The 21,899-nt window shown below is 43.7% G+C and overlaps 1 protein-coding gene across 1 annotated transcript in view; it reads right to left on the reverse strand.

The window, feature by feature from the left end:
* Positions 1–3,320: 3,320 nt before the first annotated feature.
* The window catches only part of nkain2 (sodium/potassium transporting ATPase interacting 2), a 309,557-nt gene continuing 290,978 nt past the window's right edge, over positions 3,321–21,899 (reverse strand). Inside the window, exons 6-7 of the mRNA XM_078399585.1 lie at positions 13,575–13,656; positions 3,321–5,012 (exon numbers count right to left, since the gene is read on the reverse strand). Of these exons, the coding sequence (XP_078255711.1) occupies positions 5,003–5,012; positions 13,575–13,656 (92 nt within the window). The 3' untranslated portion in view covers positions 3,321–5,002. The remainder of the gene's footprint in view (positions 5,013–13,574; positions 13,657–21,899) is intronic.

Genomic DNA, 21,899 nt, shown 5'->3' on the forward strand with positions numbered 1-21,899 from the left:
TTTCTTTAAATTATTTACTGATTGGTTTCTCTCCTGCAACTTATCCCCCACCCTCTATCATCCCCAACACTTCCCATTCACAATACCGATACCCAACCTCTCCCCCAATCTTCTAACCATTGCAGGCTCAACATCCCTGCCCCTTCTCACTGCTGACCCTTGACAATAGGTTCACCCTCCCTACCATTCACTGGGAGTAGACCTGCATCTTAACTCTACTGGTCCCTGACTCACACCACCCAGAGTCTCTTTCTGCTATGATTTCCCAAACTTAAAGATTTCTCATGCACAATCCTCATGGGAACAGCTGCAAAGGAAAGGCCTTATCTCAAGTCAGGCCATTTCAGTTGTGCACAATGTCTCAGACTTTAGATGCAACAGCATTCCCCCATTTCCCAAAATTGTCAGTGGCTCAGTGGTGGTTTAATGGACCTCTGAAAATACCAAGGAATTAATTAATTAAACATTTAGTACCTTGTCTCCAGTTATCTACAAACACTTACTGAGATAAATTAACATGGGTGATAGTGCTCTCTACCCTCTGACCAGAGGAGTCAATCATCACATTCAGTCTTACCTGTGAGCTATTTTACAATGAGGTGCAATACGAATGCACAAAATGTTATTCTCTTCCGATATGTGCACTTGTCAAATAAGAGTGGGCACCATTAAATCAACATTACATTGAGGGCTGCTGAGAAAAATAGTAGAGCCAATTTGAAAATGATTCCTCAGCACAAAATGAGAACTGAATTCTGCAATCTTCTTTGTGAGTTAGTATTACAAAGGTAAAGTCTTTTTTTAAAAACTGACCGGATGGAAAAGGCTGTGTTTCATTTTCCACTATCAGTACTTCTGCTGACCATTCCCATGATTTAGGATGAGGCCTGGCCTCAACTGGTAATAGATAGAATTTGGACAAGAGACTGCAGAGGTCAGATTTTTGAGATAGATGGTTTGTTCATTTGTAGTTAGCAGAATTAAGACATTGAGTTTGAGAAATTAGACTGATACATAAACTTGGACATTTAAATATGAAAGAGTATTCCCAGAAACAAGGAAACCAAAATGGTCGTCCTCCCCCCCCCCCCCCCCCCACAGTCCCCCCTCCAAATTCTGGCCAAACCTTTTGACCCCAATGTTCATTGTTGCCATAGGAGTGCACTCCATTGGAAAATACGAATTCATGGACAATGGGAACTAATTTAAATTTTCAAATTACTTCAGCCACTAATGACTTAATATGAAAATAAAACTGCCTCAATGAAAGCAACTATTGTTTACAGTGTGAATTGCTTACAACAATATAAAATGATGATCATAAAACAAAATATTAATAAGGCCTTGAATGCATTAGGAACAACTGTATTCTGTGAAGCAAGGTCTGGGCAATATGTTCCTGTTATTAATATAGGATGCAAGGTGTCAATCAAGTGGAGAGCGGATGGCTAACTCAAGAGGTCACTCTATCCTTATGTTTTTCTGTCTAAACAGATGTTCAAATGGAACAAATTACCTCCTGCATTACATCTGTGATGATTGTGAAGTGAAAAAAGTCCTTCTCATTTTCTTCATTATAAGAATCATTCATGAAAAAAGTATGAATTCTTGCTGTTGACTAAACTAAAATTTGGCACCATATGATTGATTAATTGAAAGGTACAGCGCATGTACATTTTGTATCGATGAGAAATTAGACTGATACATAAACTTTCAAACCCTTTCAAACTAGGTCTATTTTTACCAACTTTCTCGTCCATTTCCTCCACTCTTGGAGTAGTTTACAGAGGCCAATTAAACTGCAAACTCACAAGTCTTTGGGATGTGGGAGGAAACAAGAGCACACGATGGAAACCCACGCAGTCATAGGGGTAACATGCAAACTCCACACAGACAGCACCCGAGGTCAGGATTGATCACAGGTCTTTGGCACTGAGCATGCGCATGGAAATTGAAATAGTTATAGTTTCTAAGGTTAATGTCAAGACAGGATCGTTGAAACAAATCGGTAGAAACTTTATTCAACATAGGTGTTTGTGTGAATGAATAATATTACGTTCAATTTAACTGAGATAGTTAATAATTCCATCAAATGTGACACCATTAACAATCAAACTTGTTATAACTAGGAACAGGATCAATTTTTCCCATTCAGGTAGTCATTCATTCTTTCATTCACTCATTCATTCATATGGAGTTCATAATTACCTGTAAATTGATGTTTGCAGCTGATGACAAAAGGGCAAGTGTTCAATTCTCATTCTGAGTAGTTTTGTTGATGAAACAAAATATTGGTACATTTTAAAGGGAGGCACATTTTCTTGTACATTATTGCAATAGAGTATTGAACCATTTCCCACAACAAAATGTTAAATCTGAAAATTTTATTTTTAAAAATAAAAAAGCTTGTCCAAAAGTGCCTACAGCATCAGGATGTTCAAGTAAATGGGGGCTGTGCTCCCATTCTTGGAAGAGATTAGATAACAAAAGTCAGATTTTAAGAGGTAAATAACACTGCTAAATCTTACTCCAGTCTCTGATTTCTTCATTGATGTAAATCCACCAGTGTTCAAATTTAATTTTATAACTGAACATGAAACAATTTTTCCTCAGCATAGTCAACTATAAAAATAAATATTTCTTTAAAATATGTTAAAAAATGGGTAGTTTTCTATTTTCACCACCGAGTCACTAATCTGTTTAAGATAATATTATGCATTGTAAAGAGCTGTCAGGTTTTCATGCTATTATTTTCAATTGGCAGTGCAAATGGAAATCTATCCTATTGGTATCCTGCCTGTGGGTTTATATTGACAATCAATAATGTTCAATAATGTTGGGCAAGTACATTATTTTAGTGAGATATTTCTTACTAATGTTTCATATAGTCCTCACAAACTGTGAAATTTAATTAAGAATATTTAACATTACCCATGTAGCTTTGGTGATCTTGATGCATATTTCCATTCTTAGGAGTAGAAATTCACCTTGAGTGGGGGTCGTTAAATGTGCTGCACCATATTTTACTACATTGACATATCAAGCTGAGCATATCATGGGAAGCCAGAGGGTATTATTGTTGAGAAATTGAAAAACATTTGGTAACTCAAATTGGTCACCTCATTGCTTGCACTCTGCCTCTACATTTCATTCCAGATTACAATGCACTGAAGCAATTTTTTAGTAAATGTAGCACTGCCGACTGGAGTTATATTTCTGGACTCGTATGTATGATGCATCCATCCATGATGAATTTCTACTACTTGATGTCCAGTCAATTTCAGGGCAAAGAATAAATTCCAAATGACCCAGGTTTCCGTTTTACAAGCACAGGCAACAAAATCTGAGATTGAATGCAGTTTTCTTATAATCTAATAAACTATTAATTTTATTTGTATTAATAAAGATCTCAATCTGGACATTCTCCAGGCTTGGGGACACATCTTAATTGCACAGATGGTAGATTCCCTGCCAGGCAACATTTCCCCCAGCCTTTGGACCAGTTCCCAACATAATGAATGAGAATTAAAAACATGTTTTTACTCACCATTTCATTCAACCTCTATCTTAAAGAAAAATGGTAAAGTTCAAGTGCTCTAGTGACATAAAAAAATGAAACAATCACTGTGCCCTATAGTATTACAAGCAGAGATAAATAAACAAATGCAATTCAAGGCTGTGACATTTGGCATCAAATGTAAGAACAGGTGTTTGAACAGGCAAGTATAGAACATTAATACAAGCACATTTTACTATAGTTTAGTTCTTAATAGCACCGCCAAACTACCCAACAAAGCACAACCATGAGCCACAAATATAGCTAAGTTATAATGTTTAAGACAGAGTCTCTAGATTTGGTTTCAAAAAACACCATGGGACCAACAGTGTTAATACATGTAATAAACTTGTGTTTCTTTTATACAGATAGTAACAAAAATGATCATCACAAAGTACTTGAACAGACTGGTGCAATAAAAATAATAGTAAATACAATTTCTAGCCTTTAATTTGCATCAATTAACGTAAATGTACATGTATCCCTGTGTTAAAAAACATAACAGCTGCCATATACATTAGGTGGATTACAGCAGAAGCAGTGGAACAAAAAAAACCAAAGTGTCGTGACTATACCCTATTACCAACTTTTGTTTGGTTCTTGCCTTTCATCTATTTTTCATGGAACCTATAAAGACTTTCAACTATTTATATATACTACTACAGCCTATTTCATCCACAGCTTCACATTTATTTTTGTGTGGGGACACAACAAGATGAGATGGACTACTTTCTGAAGAGCCAGAGGAATTCAAAGTGTCTCCTGCAAAGCCATGACAGCAATGTTATCATCGAATACTGACTCCATTAGCATTATGTAGGGAAACAGTTTCAACATGAAAATATCCCCCCCCCCCCCTCCCGTCACCCCAAAAACTTTAAGTTTACTTAGTGATGTTCAGACCTGCACGTATTAAGGCAAATGTGGAGCTAGTACAAGAACTAGCTCACATTTGGTAGTATCACCCAAGCTTCAATGAAATCATGGCACTGGTTCAATTCACCATTTGTAGCTTATCCAGCAGAAATGCTTATTTAACAATGACCTCTAAATATAAACCGTTAATCTAATTTATTGATGAACAGTTGCAGCTATAATTGGCAATCTGGAATCATACAAGAGATCTATGCAGTCAGGTTTTTACATTGGCCTGCAGAGGGCACTGATACTTTACTTCAATCTTTTAGGCACCAAGCTTCCACTTATTTCAGTCAACACGTAGAAACACAGAGCAGAAGGTTTGCTGGTTATTGTGTGCAGTTTTAAAACTGAGGTTGTTCATACATCTGCGTTTTAGTTGGGTCTTCTGATATTCCAAATCTCTGAGCTTCGAACATGTTCAGTGTGGAGCACTGAACAATACAAAAGCATCTACCACCAGATTCTTTGAAGTTAAGGTATGAAAAATTTGAAGTCAGGAGAATTTTAAGGCATCCACTTTCCAGTTTATTTTGACCTAAAATGATAAATTAAAAATGATGTTAATAAAGGTCTAAGTATGTTTTAAACTCCAAATAATAATAATAATAATAATAAAAATAAAATAATAATTGCACCTCATCACATTTGATATAATCCAAGTCCATGAGGGATTTGATGCTGAAGCCTGCTACCCAGCAGCAACATGCTGAAGGATAACAGCATGCTGTGGCACAGCAGTACAGCGGTATAGTTTCTGCCTTACAGCGACGTGGGTTCAATCCTGACCTCGGGTGCTGTCTGTATGGAGTTTGTAAGTTCTCCCTGTGACTGCATGGGTTTTCTCCGGGTGCTCCGGTTTCTTCCCACATTTCAAAGACGTGCGGATTTGTAGGTCTGTAAATTGTTCCTCGGATCGAACTAATGTACGGGTGATTGTTGGTCAGTGCAGACTCAGTGGGACGAAGGACCTGTTTCCATGTTGTATCTCTAAACTAAACTATCTCTAAGTTAAGAAATCAGTTTTTCAGGGCCTAACTCTTCAAACCTGTTGGAGTCAGAGTTCAAATGTAAATATAGGTTTCGGCTGCATTTGTACCTCTTTGGTAATGCCCATAGGAATCTACATCACAATACTAACAGTGATTCTGCGTCAGACCGTCTGCACTTCATAGAATGAAAAGGTAGCCTAATTTTAGTCAGTGTGAAGAAGGGTCTTAACCTGAAACATCAGCTATCCATGTTCTCCAGAGATGCTGCCTGACCTGCTGAGTTACTTCAGCACCATGCGTCCTTTTATGCATTATCCAGTGTCTGCAATTATTTGTTTCTAGACTAATTTTAACTTAGTGACCTCCCTTTATTCAATTTCAATGAAAACTGAAATCCTAAAAATAATCTGCTGTGACTACTGGAGCTTTCATCAACTGAAGCAGATAGCACACGTGGAATGGGCTGATATCCAGAGAAAGCACATGTTGTAAAAGGAAGAAGCTGATCACGACTGCATTGGTGCTACTTCTTGTACCCATGCAGAACTCACTGACTTCATACACTTCACTTCCAATTTCCATCCTGCCCTTAAATATACCTGGACTATCTCCTACATCTCCTTCCCGTTTCTGGACCTCACCATCTCCATCACAGGGGACAGACTAGTGACGGACATTTACTATAAACCCACTGACTCGCACAGCTATAAGTTGGAGAAGTCGATGTTCATACCACTGGGCTGCAAGCTGCCCAGCCGAAATATGAGGTGCTGTTCCTCCAATTTCCGGTGGGTCTCACTATGGTACTGGAGGAGGCCCATGACAGAAAGGTCAGACTGGGAATGGGAGGGGGAGTTGAAGTGCTTGGCCACCAGGAGATCAGTTTGGCCAACGCGGACCAAGAGCAGGTGTTGAGCGAAGCGGTCGCCGAGCCTGCGCTTGGTTTCGCTGATGTAAATAAGTTGACATCTAGAGCAGCGAATGCAATAGATGAGGTTGGAGGAGGTGCTTGAAATCCACTGCTATTTGCATGTCAATGGAACTTCAAACCTCTTTCCCATCAGTTAATTTCAAGCGGAATATGTACCATATTCCTGAGTGCTGATTATCAACTAATATTGAGATCAATTATTAACCCATTAAATCTGCAATATCAGGATGGTAACAGAACTGTGCACATACCCTGACAGTTCTGAGATTGAAGGGTTAGGCAGCAGTTGGCAAGGGGTTTGCTGCTAGCCACTCCCAGTTGCTGGTCAGTTGCAAATATTTTTGAGGAATTCTACATTAAATTACTGCAGGTTGCTGCTGTTCTTGCTTCAGTCTATGGTGCCACCTCACCTTGGATTGGTGAGGCACTGAACTTTCTAAAATCTTGGGATCTGTTTCATATCTGCATATCTCCTGATTCCTCCAATATTTAAGACTCTACTCTTCTCTGATCTGACTGTAATGAATGTATGTGCTCCAAAAGCCAAGTAGAATTTCAAACATTTACCATCCTCTGAGTGATGAAATTCATTATTTCAGGAACATGATACATATTCTACTTCAACATAACTAATGGAAAAGAGGAAGTTCCATTGAAGTTTGAAGTTCCATTGCTATGCAAAGTGCAGAGAATTTTGTTTGGGTAATATTTCAGTCACTGGTTTCCTTATTGTCACATGTACCATGTACAGTGAAATACATTTTTTGCATAAAGCTCAGCAAGACTATCCCTGTACAGAAACACAATCGCTCCAATTAGTGCAGTATGCACAGAACAGCCCACCAAGTCTATATGCAAAAGGCACCATTTTGGCACCAGTGTACAGTCTTTAATGGGCTATCCCTTATTCTAAGAAATGATCCCTTGTTCTAAACTCCTTTGCAAGAGGAAACATCCTCCCCTCATGTAGCCTTGCATCAGGCAGGTGCCAGCAAGCTGCAGCAAAATGCCAGTGTGAGCCATGCAGCTAACAGCTTCTAAAACGAGGACCAAATCCAAAATTACATTTTGAGGCTGGCATATTCTGAAGGTCGGCAGCTCGTAAGCGGCAGCAGATGAGGGGGGACCTCATTGAAACTTACCGAATAGCTAAAGGCTTGGATAGTGTGGACGTGGGAGGATGTTTCCACTAGTGGGAGGGTCTAGGACCAGGGGTCATAGCCTCAGAATAAAATGATGTTCCTTCAGGAAGATGAAGAGGAATTTCTTTAGTCAGAAGATGGTGAATCTGTGGAATTTATTGCCACAGAAGGCTGGGGAGGCCAAGTCAATTGATATTGTTATCTTGTGTCAACTTCCCCCTCCTATTTCAGGGTAATCTAATCTTATTGTTCCAGTAGAAATCAGTATTTTTTAACTCAAGATAACTTTGCTACTAACATAAAATGTTTACATACGTCCCTGTGCAGTTTGCTTTAACTTCAGAGAACCATGCTAGAATAATAATTTTGTAAGTATTTGTGTAAAATATAAACCAATTTACCCAAAACAGTAAATTGTTCTGTTTGCAAATAACTTGATATATTATCATTAACTCTCCGTAGGGTGGTTTGATGGATGGAACTGCGATACCGGATTGGGATGAGACAAGAGGAAAAAAAATCATAATGGCTGCATGTGGACTGGATACAGGCCGAAAGTCTTTCTCACAGAAGGGTTCCATCATTATGTGAAACAGAAATCTGCCGGAGTGTTGCCCATCTGTTCTCCCAACTGTGCCTAGTTCACTGAATAATGTTATGTAAGTGAACCTTGTCAATGTACATCTGGTTATACCCAAAGTACACAATGGCCTTTATGTAATGCATAATCTGTTTTATCAACAGTACACCTTCTTTTGTACAGTCCTCTGGAATGTTAACTTTAAACATAGCAAAGAAACCTTTGATTCTGGTCTGACTTAGAAAGGCTCGATGAAAGATCTCGTCTGAAGTTGTGGGACAACTGCCGACTGCTGACCATCAATGATTGTCAAGGATAAGTTCTTGGCAGCAAAATCTTAATCTACTGTTCCCACACTATTCTCTTTGGAGAAGACAAGAAAGGAATGATATAGGAAGGCTGAAGACTCAGAAAAAGACATCCAAACTTATAAATGAGGACACATTCATTGCACTGAACAGCTGGAACTTTGTAAGAGATTTACAACAGTGGGTTTGAGCTACTATTATAAAAAGAAATTATTACTTAAAGACTATTATAAATGGTATAATAGAAATTTACCAAATTTGGCTTTTTGGCTCCATGACAGCACTTTTCTCCTAGTTTGCTCTTTCCCTAGAGCTCAATAGTTCATATCTCTGTACATTTCTTTAAAAGCACAACATCCTCTGCTTCAAATGAATCTTGCAGCAAAGCCTCTCGCACTTTTTATGAGAGTAAATATATTATTCTGAGCTTCTCTCTTGATTCCCTTGTGATGTTTCTACATTTTAGTGAGGGACAAGCCAATGGCCAGCCAACAAAGAGGAAGAGTCGCTCCCTCTTCAACCTCTGTAACTTGTCATCCCTTGGAATCATCATGCAGAATTTAAATTTGTGCTTGGTTCTTTCTACAATGAAGGGAATATAACGCCTTGTTCTGAACATTGTGGTGCAAATTAATCAAAACCCTTTTACTCTTGTTGATTGTACTGTTTCTAAAATCTGTAGTGATATTAGCATCTTTATTTTTATACAAGATACTTTTCAAACATTTTACACTTCACTCCATTGCATTGGCTGCTTAAGGTCATGCTATTCTCTTTTCAAACTTTTGACATTAAGATCTCTATTTTTTTTCCATCAATCTTTTCAGTTTCAAAGTGCTGGAGTTACTCAGTGGGTCAGGCAGCATCCCTGGAGAACATGAATAGATGACTTGATCACATTGAATGGCGGTGCTGGCTCGAAGGGCCGAATGGCCTACTCCTGCACCTATTGTCTATTGTCTATTGACCTTTTGGGGTGGTACCTTTTTTCAGACTGAAGAAGGGTCCCAACCTGAAACTTCACCTATCTATGTTCACCAGGGGTGCTGCCTGAGCTGCTGAGTTACTCCAGTGCTTTGTGTCTTTTTTTTGTAGACCAACATTGTGCAGTTCCTTGTTTTCACTCTTTTCAGACTAGTAATATTCTTTTGATTTCAAGTTGATGTTCGGTAACCCTATGTTTTCAGCTGTCCCCCAATTTTTCCATTTTACAATATATCCTCTGTAATGTCATCTTGTCCATGAGTTCCAACATCAGTTCTCTTGGCAATGTTTTCCAGTTTTTCTTTCACTTCTAGAATTTATGTGTAATTTATTATTATTCAATGTATAATTTATGTTTTCATATGTTGTCTGAGTCTATTTGCATGTGATGCTGCTGAAAGCAAGATTTTCATTTAAACCTGTATCTCACCGTAGTTGTGCATACGACAATAAACACAATTTAACTACTCAGATTAACACTATAGTTACCACTCCCGCTTTCCTTCTGGCTGGCCTTGTAAACCTTTCCCTATGTATTTATGTTCTTTCTGCAGTCATTGGGATGGACAAGCACAAGATCCTCCTTCAATGCCCATCTCCAAGGACCTGCATTATTTGCCACTATTCATCGCAACAAGTGAATTCCAAAATGGTCCTTTCTATCTGTTCCTGCATCAGTACTCATGGAGTCCTCAAGAATCCATCCTCAACCTCCTCCATTTCTTTTTCTTGTTGCTGCCCCTTGCCAACAGAATGTGTGGACATGGAATCAGCTTGTCTATGAGCTTTAATGACAGTTAACTTTCCACCATCTCTAAACCCCTCCAAAGATTCTCCCATATCGGTCTGTTCCTCCAGTTAAACACTGCAAAGGTTGCAGCAATTATTATGTTATGAATTCATTCCCTTTCGATGGTCACTATCATGGGCTGATTGGAATTTTGGCAATCTTGGCATTTATTCAATCCATAATTCCCTTATCGACCCCGCAATCCTTCCAGCATGCAAACCATCACATGCATTTCCAAACCTTTTGTTTTAGTTTCTCTTTAACTGCCATGCCTTACATCTGTGGTAGGTAAGTTACAAGAAGATTCTGCGGGATAAGACATACATGCATTTGGATAGACAGGGGCTGATTAGGGATAGTGAGCATGGTGTTAATACATGAGCGATTGTGTCTTACAAATCTGAATGAGTGTTTTGAAAACATAATGAAAAAGTTGATGAGGGCAAGGCCGAAGACATTGTCTATATGGACTTCAGCAAGGCCTTTGATGAGGTTCCGCGTTGTAGGCTGCTCTGAAAGGTTAGATCGCATGGAATCCAAGGAGAGCCAGCTAATTGGACACAAAATTGGCTTAATAGAATGAAGCAGTGCATGGTGGATGGTTGTTTTTGATCTGTAGGCCTGTGACTAGTGGTGTACCTCAAGGATCGGTGATAGGCCCATTGCTGTTTGTGGTTTATATCAATGATTTGGATTAGATTGTACATGGCATAATTGCATGTTTTTAGATGACACTAAAGTAGGTGGTCTCATAGACTGTGAAGATGGTGGAACCAGGAACCCACCGGGAGAGGGAAGCCACCGAGCCATGAGGACCAGAGAGGTGGGAGTCGGGACAGAGGGTCAGTAAGCGGACCTGCTGTGGGAATTCAGTGTAGTGCACCTCGATGGTGGAGTGGGTCGCTGGAGGCCCTGCAGCAGTCAGCGCCGCTCCAAGATCCTAGCCAGTGGACCAGATGCTGCCTGCAGTGGCACAGAATGGTGGAGCAACAGGGAGGACACCAACGGCTACGCATGATCAGGTCGACCCTTCAACACCGCCAGGACAATGGGCCTTCATGGCCAGGTTAAGAACTCTACACCTATAACAACTGGGACTTGAAAATGGTTCCAACGCCTGTTGACTCTATATACTGTCTCAGTGTAATATTTCTTGTACTGTATCTAAGATGTGCTTATGTATAGTGATATGTACTGAACTATACTAAAATAAATTTCACCAAGCCTCAGTACATGTGCCAATAAAGTACCATTCAACCAATCGTTATCACCAATTACATCATGATCTTGATTAGCTGTGCAAATGGGCTGAGGAATGGCTAATGGTGTTTAATGCGGATAAGTGTGAGGTGTTGCATTTTGGTATGTCAAAGCAGGGCAGAACCTTCACTGCCCTGAGGCGTGTTGTAGAGTAGAGCAGTACATTGTTTCCTGAAAGTGGCGTCACAAGTAGATAGGATGGTAAAGAAGGCATTTAGTACATTGGCCTTCATTCATGTGACTATCGAGTATAGAAGTTGGGACGTTATGTTATGGTTGTACAAGATATTGGTGGAGTCAAATTTGAAATGCTGTGTTCAGTTTTGTCACCCTACTATAGGACGGATCACGCTGAAAAGGGTACAGAGAAGATGTAGGAGACATCTGTAGAGAAGTAGAGAAGATGTAGGCCAGGTCCCCAGGGGGTGAGCAATAGGAAAAGGTTGGGCAGGGTAGGACTTTAATCTTTGGAGTGCTGGAGGTTGAAGAGTGATCTTACGCAGTTGTATTAAATCACGAGGGGAATAAATTGAGTAAATGCGCAGTCTTTTATCCAGGTTAGGGGAATCAAGAATATGTTCTATTTATTGAGAAATCCACAATCATGTTCTACGAATGGAGAAATCAACAATAAATTATTGGCATGCTTCTTGCAACTCCTTTGTTAACTTGTCCTATAAATAAAGTGAATAATATTCATATAAAAATATGTATGTGTGTGTAAGTCACAATATTACTCTCCCTTACTCCAATAATTAATTGGTGTTTTTGCAACCTTTGTAAATGTAATGATCTCTCAAGACTGATATTGGTGTACTCATACAATCAAAGCTTTTTTTTTGAAACCTAAATAACTTTGTTGAAACATGAAAAAAATAAATGCTGTACTTTTTGTACTTTTACATCATTAAAACTTAACAGTTTATATAATCTTTGACATTGAGTAGAAATTCGATCCCAGTGGACTTCTAAGCCTTAGGTGTGTGGATGTAGGGAATTGCTAAATATAATTTTATTATTGCAGGGAAAGTAAATAAACTCTTCTGACCTTGGTTCTAGATGAAGTGTAATAGCCTTAAGCCTTGGAAGCTGGTTAAGTTTGCAACAGTGGGCCTATGAGCTAAACCACTACGGCACTCTGCAACTACAGCTGCTTAGCAACTGCTTCATATTGTGAAATATTGGGCTTTGTCATCCTGGTCCCAGCCAACTTCCCAGACTTTCTGTTGGTCGTGCCACACGGGGCATTTTCCAGATGCAGAAGGCAACATGAACTAATCTCTGCATCCAAAATTTGAACAGGCTCTTTGTGGCAAGTAAGCTGTTTATCCTGTTGTCTGACACCTGAAACTCCCCTTAGAACATTGGGGAGTCATAAACACAGAACTATTCAAATAATAATAAACCAGTCCTCCCTGCTGCAAAGCGAAGGTTGATGCACAGTCCATCTGACCCATTCTTCAGCATATCATGACTTCATTATTGGACTGAATGCAGAGCCCAGCAGTGGACTGGATGGTCAAATATCTGATCTGATCCCATCTCATCTCAGACTTCAGTCTTTTAATGGGCATATGTAGAATTCAGAAGCTTTCAGAAGACCAAATGGCTGATAGATGTTTGTTAACTTCACAGCCATCATTCATTAGTCAGCTCGGTTCAGCCCGCTAATAGAAGGGTGTAATTACAGCCATTCTGGCAGAGTTACTATATCTTGTCAATGTGTAGAGTAGTTATAAACTATGCAATTGTGACTGGAGAAAGGAATGGCATTAATCTTACTGGGATTTCTCTGAATTCTCTGTTAAGTTTAAAGTGAACACACGAAACAGAAATTCACAATCAAAAATTAAAAGAACAGTGCAGGAAGGAACTGCAGATGTTAGTTTCCACTGAAGATACACACAAAATGCTGGAGTAACTCAGCAAGACGGGCAGCAAATCTGGAGAGAAGGAGTGGGTAACTTTTCGGGTCGAGACCCATCTTCAGTAACTTCATCTCAGGGAGGATTGCAGAAGTTTAAAACAGCCTTTGCGGTCAATTGTAATAAAATATTCAAGAAGGCATTATAGAATAAGTTCTGAAACATTTTCAGCTTAAAGGTCTACTTACATATACATGGGCTGCAACTGTAAATGAGATGTTTTCTGTGGGCCCTGGTAGCCATACGAGTCAAATCCTCCAATGAAATCAACTGTGAGGGAGAACAAATAGCCATTATATTTTCGGTCTATAAACGTGTCTTGATTCATGCAGGTCTGTTGAAAGGTCTTCAGCTTGAAACGTTAACCTTATTTCCCTTTCCTTCGTTGCTGCCTAACCTTCTGAGTGTTTCCAGTATTTTTTTATTTTATTTCTAATTTCTAGCACCTGCACATTTTAGTTTTGATGAATTGGTTGTTGTTGATCAAGGCCAATGGCTTCCATTGGGTTGCTGATGACTGAGAGAATACCAATTGTGTGGCAATAAATCAGTTTGCATTTGGTCTACCACTTTTGACAGACATAAATGTACATTTTCCTGAATGTCTGAGTAGATATCCATTCTTTCAGTAACTGGTTCTTAAAGACTATGCCTTCTCATTCAAGACCATCCAGATCCAACCTGTGGAAATGGTCTATCTTTTCTTTTGTTATCAGTTCGCATTGGTAACTTTGGTAGCATTGGTAGCATTGGTAAAATGCTATACATTTCTGAGCGGTTAACTCTAAGCCATGGCCCCTCACCTCAAAATGTAGCCAGCTAGAGGCATTGCTAGTTCTTCAGTACAGCAGGAGGAAGTTAGTCCCATTATATTATATATTTTTATTTTTTCATATTTCAGATACAGCGCGGAAACAGGCCATTTCGGCCCACCAAGTCCGCGCCGCCCAGCGATCCCCGCACACTAACACTATCCTACACACACTAGGGATAATTTTTTATATTTACCCAGTCAATTAACCTACATACCTGTACGTCTTTGGAGTGTGGGAGGAAACCGAAGATCTCGGAGAAAACCCACACAGGTCACGGGGAGAACGTACAAACTCCTTAAAGTACAGCACCCGTAGTCAGGATCGAACCTGAGTCTCCGGCGCTGCATTCGCTGTAAAGCAGCAACTCTACCGCTGCGCTACCGTTTGATATTACATGGAGTAAGTTGAATTGGCTGAAGACTGGTTTCTGTGATGTTGGGTTTCTCAGCTGAATTGTCCATTTGGCACCTCATGTTAAACATAGTTGTAAATACTTCAGCGTTGTCTTTAATTCTCACCTAGATATCATCTTGGTGCCTTGATGCCTTCTCCCATCAGCCATTTAATTTTCCACCTCAACTCATGACTAGATCTGGATTACAGGGCTTTGATTTGATCTTTTGGTTTTGGGATCATTTAGCTTAGTCTATTGCATAATGATTTGGCTACTTAATATGCATGTAATTCTATCCTACAGCTTCACCACAATAACATCTCAAGTTAAATATGCCTGATACTGAGCCCAGCATTCCCTTCTTTATAGTAATGGTATAAAGAGGGATATGCCAGAAGAGAAGATCATGTTAGTCTACATTTCTTCTGCTTATGTGATCCATGGTGCCTCATGGGTGCTTAGTTAAATCCAGGCAGACCTGTTCTGTGTTCACCTTATTCTGCCCAGTTTTGTGCCAAAAATAAATCAATACCATCCGATCCCTTATTTACAGGTCAGAATTGCAAGGTCAGAAAGCTTTTAAGCAAATTTTCTTACTCTACATTATTGATTTGAAAAAAAGGAGCAGATAGTATTGGTTTATTTTGTCGCAGTTCCCAAGATACAATGAAAATCTTTGTTTGGTGTACTATCCTGTCAAATTATATTATATGAGCACAATCAAGCCATACTCAAGTACAATACAATAGGTTGTGCAAAGAGAAAATTAACCAGAGTACAGAATACAAAGATGCAGCGTTACAGTGTTAACGTTTCAGAGAAAGTGCAGATAAAAAAGGAAAAAGTGCAAGGGTTGATTAGAGGTAGGTTGGGATATTGAGACTAAACTCTTAGCTTACGAAAGGTCTGCTTAATAGTCTGATAACATTAGAGAAAAAGTTGTTTCAGAATTTGGTGGTACATACTTTCAAGCTTTGTATCTTCTGATGGGTTTTTGATTATGTTGGCTGTTTTACTGAGGTGAGGTATAGATGGAGTCAATGGCAGGTGGGGGAGTTTGGTTTGGATGATGTACAGGGCTGCATCCTCAACGGTCTGCAATTTCTTGCAGCCTTAGGTGGAGCAGTTGGCAAACCAAGTCGCAATGCATCACAATGGGCTGCTCTCACTGGTGCAAGAGTTGATGGAGACATGCCAACTTTCCTTCGTGCTCTTAAGAATAAGAAGTAGAAGTTATGAATCTTTGGGTGTCGAGTCAATTTGGTTGGACCAGATCAAATTATTGGTCATACTTACATCTAGGAAAATGAAGTTCTCGACCATCTCCATTTCAGCATCATTGATACTGATTGTGGTGTGTCCTCTACCCTTTTTCCTAAAGTCAATGACTAGCTTCTTCATCTTGCTGACATTGAAGAAGATAGTTGTCTTGACACCATATTACTAAGCTCTCTACCTCCCTCTTGCACTCCATCTTGTCCAAGATCAGGCCCACTACGGTGGCATCATCGGCAAACTTGGAAATGAAGTGAGAGCAAACTTTGGCCGCACAGTCGTGAGTGTAGAGGGAGTATAGTAAGGGGCTGAGAACTTGCCCTTGTGGGGCACCAGTGTTGAGAATTATTGTGGAGGATATTTTGTTGCCTGTCCTCACTAATTGGATCATGAAGGTGAAGATTCAGTTGCAGAGAGGTTGCTGACTTCTTGGTGCAGGAGTTCGAAGCTGAGTTTGGTTGGAATTATGGAATTGAAGGTGGAACTATAATCAGTAAACAGGTGCATGACATACTTGCCCTTGTTATCCAGATGTTAAAAACATAGAAACATAGAAAATAGGTGCAGGAGTAGGCCATTCGGTCCTTTGAGCCAGCACTGCCATTCAATATGATCATGGCTGATCATTCAAAATCAGTACACCGTTCCTGCCTTCTCCCTATATCCCTTGATTCCGCCAGCCCTTGTGGAGATGAGGAACGCAGAGGCAGATCTAACTTATTTGTTTGCTTGGACCACTGGACTTTGCATGGGCTTTGCAACCTTGTGTGCTAGGTTAAATCACATTCATTCTCTCTCTCTCTCTCTCTCTCTTTTTTTTTTCTTTTTTTTTTTTTTTCATTTTCAAAGACTTTATTCAGCACATTCACATGATACATCACATCAAAACCACATTCAGGGGTTACAAGTCATCAAATAATCATTATAATACAATGTTGCCTTCATTATTTACAATGCTCTCAACCCCCCGCGGTGACCAGCGCCCACGGAAGGCTTCCAGAGTCCCCGTGGTCTCCGCGTGTTCCCTCGCTAGGGTCACACGCGCACGGACGTAGGCCCGGAAGAGGGGAAGGCAGCCGACTCTGGCAAGACCATCGACCGCCCGCTGCCTGGACCCGCGAATGGCCAACTTGGCCAGGCCCAAGAGCAAACCGACAGGGAGGTCCCACCCCCCCGAAAGACCCTCCCCACCCCCTGCCTTGTGTCCAAACACTAGAATCGTAGGACTAAAGTGTAACCAGAACTTGAGGAACAACCCCTTCAGATATTGGTACAGGGGCAGTAACCTCTCACATTCCATATAGACGTGGAACACGGTCTCTTCGTCACCGCAGAAAATACAGGCGGTCGGCGAGCCCGTGAACCGGCTCAACAGTTTATTACACACCACCGCTCTGTGCAGCACTCTCCACCCCAGGTCCCCGATGTAAAGGGGAACAACTCCCTTATAGAGAGCCCCCCACTGAGGACCGTCCCCGTCTTCAGGTGGTAACACAGACCGCCAAGATGTATCAGGGCGGTGTACGAAAGCAAGGAGGTGTAGAATGTGCAGGAGCATTCTGTACAGTGTGCGTCTCTTCGCATCACGAAACAGCATGCTGGGCATCTCGGAAAGGCGGCTCAAGTTGTGCGGAGCCGGCGCCCGGGAGAGATCCCGGAGCCTAGGCCCGATGAGCAAATCTGACGGAGCGGGGGTAATCTCAGTCAGAACTACTCTAGGCACACGCCTCTCCTCGACACCCGCCATGACAGGGTGAGGACCAGCTGCTCCCGCAGCCACGACGTCCCCCTCCCTTTGTGGAGCAACACGTCGGCTGAAAACAACCAAATTCCTCACTCTAAGCACGTCCCGATAGAAACTAGGCAGACCCCGTAAGGCGGGTCGACTGATGCCCGCCACCGGCAGCCGCGAAACCCCCCGTAGGCAACAACCCCGACGAAAAAAATACGTGGCCAGAGCGTGCCACCTGGGAGGGTTCTCCGTGTACATATACCTCCGCAGAGTCCTGAGGCGGAGAGCCGCCACCTGGGTACGCACGCATACCAAGGACTGGCCGCCCTCCTCCAGCGGGAGACTCAGGACTGCTGCGGTAACCCAATGCTTCCTATTTCCCCAGAAGAAGTCCACCAGCTTCTTCTGTAAAGTAGTTGCAAAGATGGAGGGCGGGACAAGAGTAGCCAGCCGGTACCACAACATGGAGGCCACCAGCTGGTTTATGACCAGCACCCTCCCCTGAAAGGAAAGGACTCCAAGCAGGCCTGACCAGCGTCCCAGCCGGGCGACGATTTTCATCTCCAGCTCCTGCCAGTTCGCCGGCCAAGCATCCTCAGTGGGACTCAGGTACACCCCCAGATAGAGGAGGTGCGTGGTGCTCCACGCATACATCGCCATCTCCTCCGGCAGGGAGTCTACCTGCCACTGACCCACTAATTGTCCAGAACATTTACTCCAATTAATCCTGGCGGATGATGCAGCCGAGAAAGTCCTCTGGCAGTCACGCATCCTCCGCAGGTCACCAGGGTCAGTGAACGTAAGGAGCACATCATCGGCATAGGCTGAAAGAGCCACTTCCACCCCCGGACCTGGTAGAGCCAGGCCTGTCAGCCTCCTCCGAAGAAGACACAGGAATGGCTCTACACAGACCGAGTACAACTGACCGGACATGGGGCACCCCTGACGAACCCCCCTCCCAAAATGAATGGGAGCCAACAACACCCCATTAACCTTCACAAGACACTCCGCTGCAGCGTACAAGAGCCGGACCCTGGCTACAAAATGCGGTCCAAATCCGAACGCTTGCAGCGTCCCGAGTAGGTAGTCGTGGTCTACCCTGTCAAAAGCCTTCTCCTGATCAAGAGACAGAAAGGCTACTGACTGACCAGTGCCCTGAGATAGATAAATCAGGTCCCTAACCAGGTGGATGTTATCCTGAATGGACCGACCAGGGACTGTATAGGACTGGTCAGGGTGAATCAGTTGAGACAGCACAGAGCCTAGGCGATTTGCCATCGCCCGTGCAAAGATTTTGTACTCTGTACAGAGGAGAGAGACCGGGCGCCAGTTCTTCAACAGGCGGAGTTCACCCTTCTTGGGCAGCAGGACAACGACTGCTCTGCGCCACGAGAGGGGCATCTCCCCGGTCGCTAGGCTCTCCCCCAGAACCTTCATGTAATCATCCCCCAGGACATCCCAGAAGGCTCTAACAAATTCTACCGTCAACCCATCCAGCCCAGGGGACTTGCCCCTCCTGAGCTGGTGCAGGGCACGTGTCAAATCCTCCAGTGATAAGGAGTCATCCAGAAGATCGGACACTTCCCTGTCTACAGTCGGTAGACCCTCCCACAGGACCCGCTGAGCCTCCCCGCTGCAACCATCTGCGGAGAACAGGGTCCCATAAAAGGACCGGACTAAAGCACTGATCCTCTCTGGATCTGTGACAGAGGAGCCATCATCCGCGAGCAGCTCTACGAGCTGTTTGCGGGCTCCCCGCCCCTTCTCCAGAGAGAAAAAGAAAGGTGACGCTCGGTCCAAATCGTGCAGCATTTGGACCCGCGACCTCACGTAAGCTCCTCGGGACCGCTCAAGCAGCAGGTTCCTCAGGGCTTCCTTCTTCCCCTGAAACTCTCCCCATTCACAGGAGTCCTCACCAATCCGACCCAGGCGAGACTCCGCCCCCGATAGCTCCCTCTCGAGCCTCTCAACCGCTGAGTCCCGCCTTCCGGTCGACCCCCACGTATATTCCTTACAAAAGAGGCGGATGTGAGCTTTCCCCACATCCCACCACTGCCTAAGTGAAGAAAAGCTCCCCTGCCTCCCTCTCCACTTTACCCAACTCCGTCTGAATGACTCCCGGAAACACCGATCCTCCAGCAGCTTGTTATTGAAATGCCAGTAAGCAGACCCAGCCCGCGTGCGCCCCGGATTGAAGTCCACACGCACCAGACAGTGGTCCGAGCATGGCACCAGCCGCATTGAGGCCGCTGAGACACGGGACACTAACGCACCGGAGATATACATATGATCAATGCGGGAACCGCCCCCCTCAGACCTCCGCGAGAATGCGTTTGAGTCAGGGTGGAGGTTCCGCCATGCATCCACTAGCTCAAAGGAATCAAGCAAGCCTCTCAGTTTCTTTGCTACAGCAGGGGCACACTGAGTACCAGAACGATCTCGCACCTCAAGTGTGCAGTTGAAATCTCCCCCCAGAAATACACACTCTCCTCTTTCAATAGTGCTCAACAGAGCAGTCACCTCCTGAAGTAGGCAGGCCTGCATCGTGCCACTGCTGGGGGCATACACGTTAACAAAATGCAACGGCATGCCATCCAGACTCACAGCCAGATAGAGCAAACGACCTGGCACCACTTCCTGCACCTTCAGGATCTCTGGCTGAAAAGTCGGGGCCAACAGAAAAGCCACCCCGCTCGAGTTTGTGCTGAGGTGGCTCATGTAAACCCCCCCTTCCCACTCCAGTCGCCAGGTGGGTTCGTCACCGACAACAGTGTGCGTCTCTTGCAGAAAACACACCGCGTATTTCCCCTCTCTCAGGACTGATAAATGCTGAAATCTGCGAAAGCTCGCTCTACTGCCATTTAAATTTAATGTAACTACTGTGAATTTGCAAACACGTTGGATTTATTTCCTCACATTGCTCTTGGTCACAGAACCTTCCCCCTTGAGGAACCTTGAGAAATCCCTAAGCTGAAGCCTCACAGACGCAGAAATATCACTATCCTTGCTGCCAAGGATGCTTTCAAGATCCTCAATAAATCCTGGCAGCTCTCCCCACCGCCTCTTCGCTGTTTCAACTTTAGTCTTGTGACTTTTAGATGTTTTGAGAAAGTCCTGAATCTCACGGATAAGGGTTGCGTTAAACACAGCCCTGAAGTCTGGGCGCTCCGCCAACCCACTCACACCTGGAGCAGCAGCCTCCTCTGCACATCGCTCAAGGCCAGTGTCAGAGTCCGTGGGACTACCGCTTGCTGAAAGCTCACTCACCCCACTGCACTGGCCGAGCCCATCACTCTCCCCCTCCTCCGGCATGACACCACCCCCAGGATCAATGCCGAGGGAGGGTCCCGATGCCTCTGACAGCAACAAGCTGTCCGGTAAAAGGCTAGGCTCCTGCACTCTCCCATCACACCCCACATCTGGGTCTGGGGAAGAAAAAACAGCAGGCTCCCCCGGGGTCCCGGGTGTTCTTGGAGTCTCCCTTACTACCTCAACCGATGAGGCATCACACTCCTCATCACCTCCACTGGTTCTAATACAGAGCACAGAGTGGAACGTTTGATCTCCCGATCCTCCCCCCTCAGGCTGACTCTGCTCATCCCCCATCCCAGGGGGCACATTTCCAGGGGAGTCAAACCCATCAACCGGCGTGCCATCACCCTCAGAAGGCCCCTGAAACGAGGGGACCTCCTCCGACCCAGGGGACACGCTCCCAGGGGCACCAACCCCACTACCCGATGAGATGACTCCCTCGGAAAGCCCCTGAGACGAGGGGGCCGCCACCAACCCAGAGGACACGGTTTCAGGGGAGGCGGTCTCAGTAACTGATCTGGTAACACCTGCAGAAGGTCCCTGAACCAGAGGCTCATCCTCCGGCCCACAAGTCACCAGTCCGTGGTCACCGCCCTCGTCAGGGGTGGAAGGTCTCGAAATATCCGTCCCCCTTACTTTGGGCCCACGCTCATGCTCTTCCTCGTTTTCCGACAGCCTTCTTTTTGTCCCGGTGACTATGGGAGGTGCGGTGACCTCCATAGAGGAAGGGTCCTCCGCCTCCGCACCACCCGCTGCCCCCTTTCTACTCCCATGTTTGCTCCCACCTGCCCCCTTCCGGTTCACCTTAGCTCCTTGCTGAGCCACACCAGGTGCGCCCTGGACTTCACTGGGCCCACTGGGCAGGAGCCCATCTGCTTTTGATTGATTCCCTTGGAGGGACTTATTCTTCTTCTTATCCTTATTCTTATTCTTCCCCTTCTGCGTCTCCCAACCTCCCTCCCCCCCTTCACCCTTCCCCTGCGCC

The sequence above is a fragment of the Rhinoraja longicauda genome, chromosome 5 (assembly GCF_053455715.1).
Source record: "Rhinoraja longicauda isolate Sanriku21f chromosome 5, sRhiLon1.1, whole genome shotgun sequence".
NCBI lineage: Eukaryota > Metazoa > Chordata > Chondrichthyes > Rajiformes > Arhynchobatidae > Rhinoraja > Rhinoraja longicauda.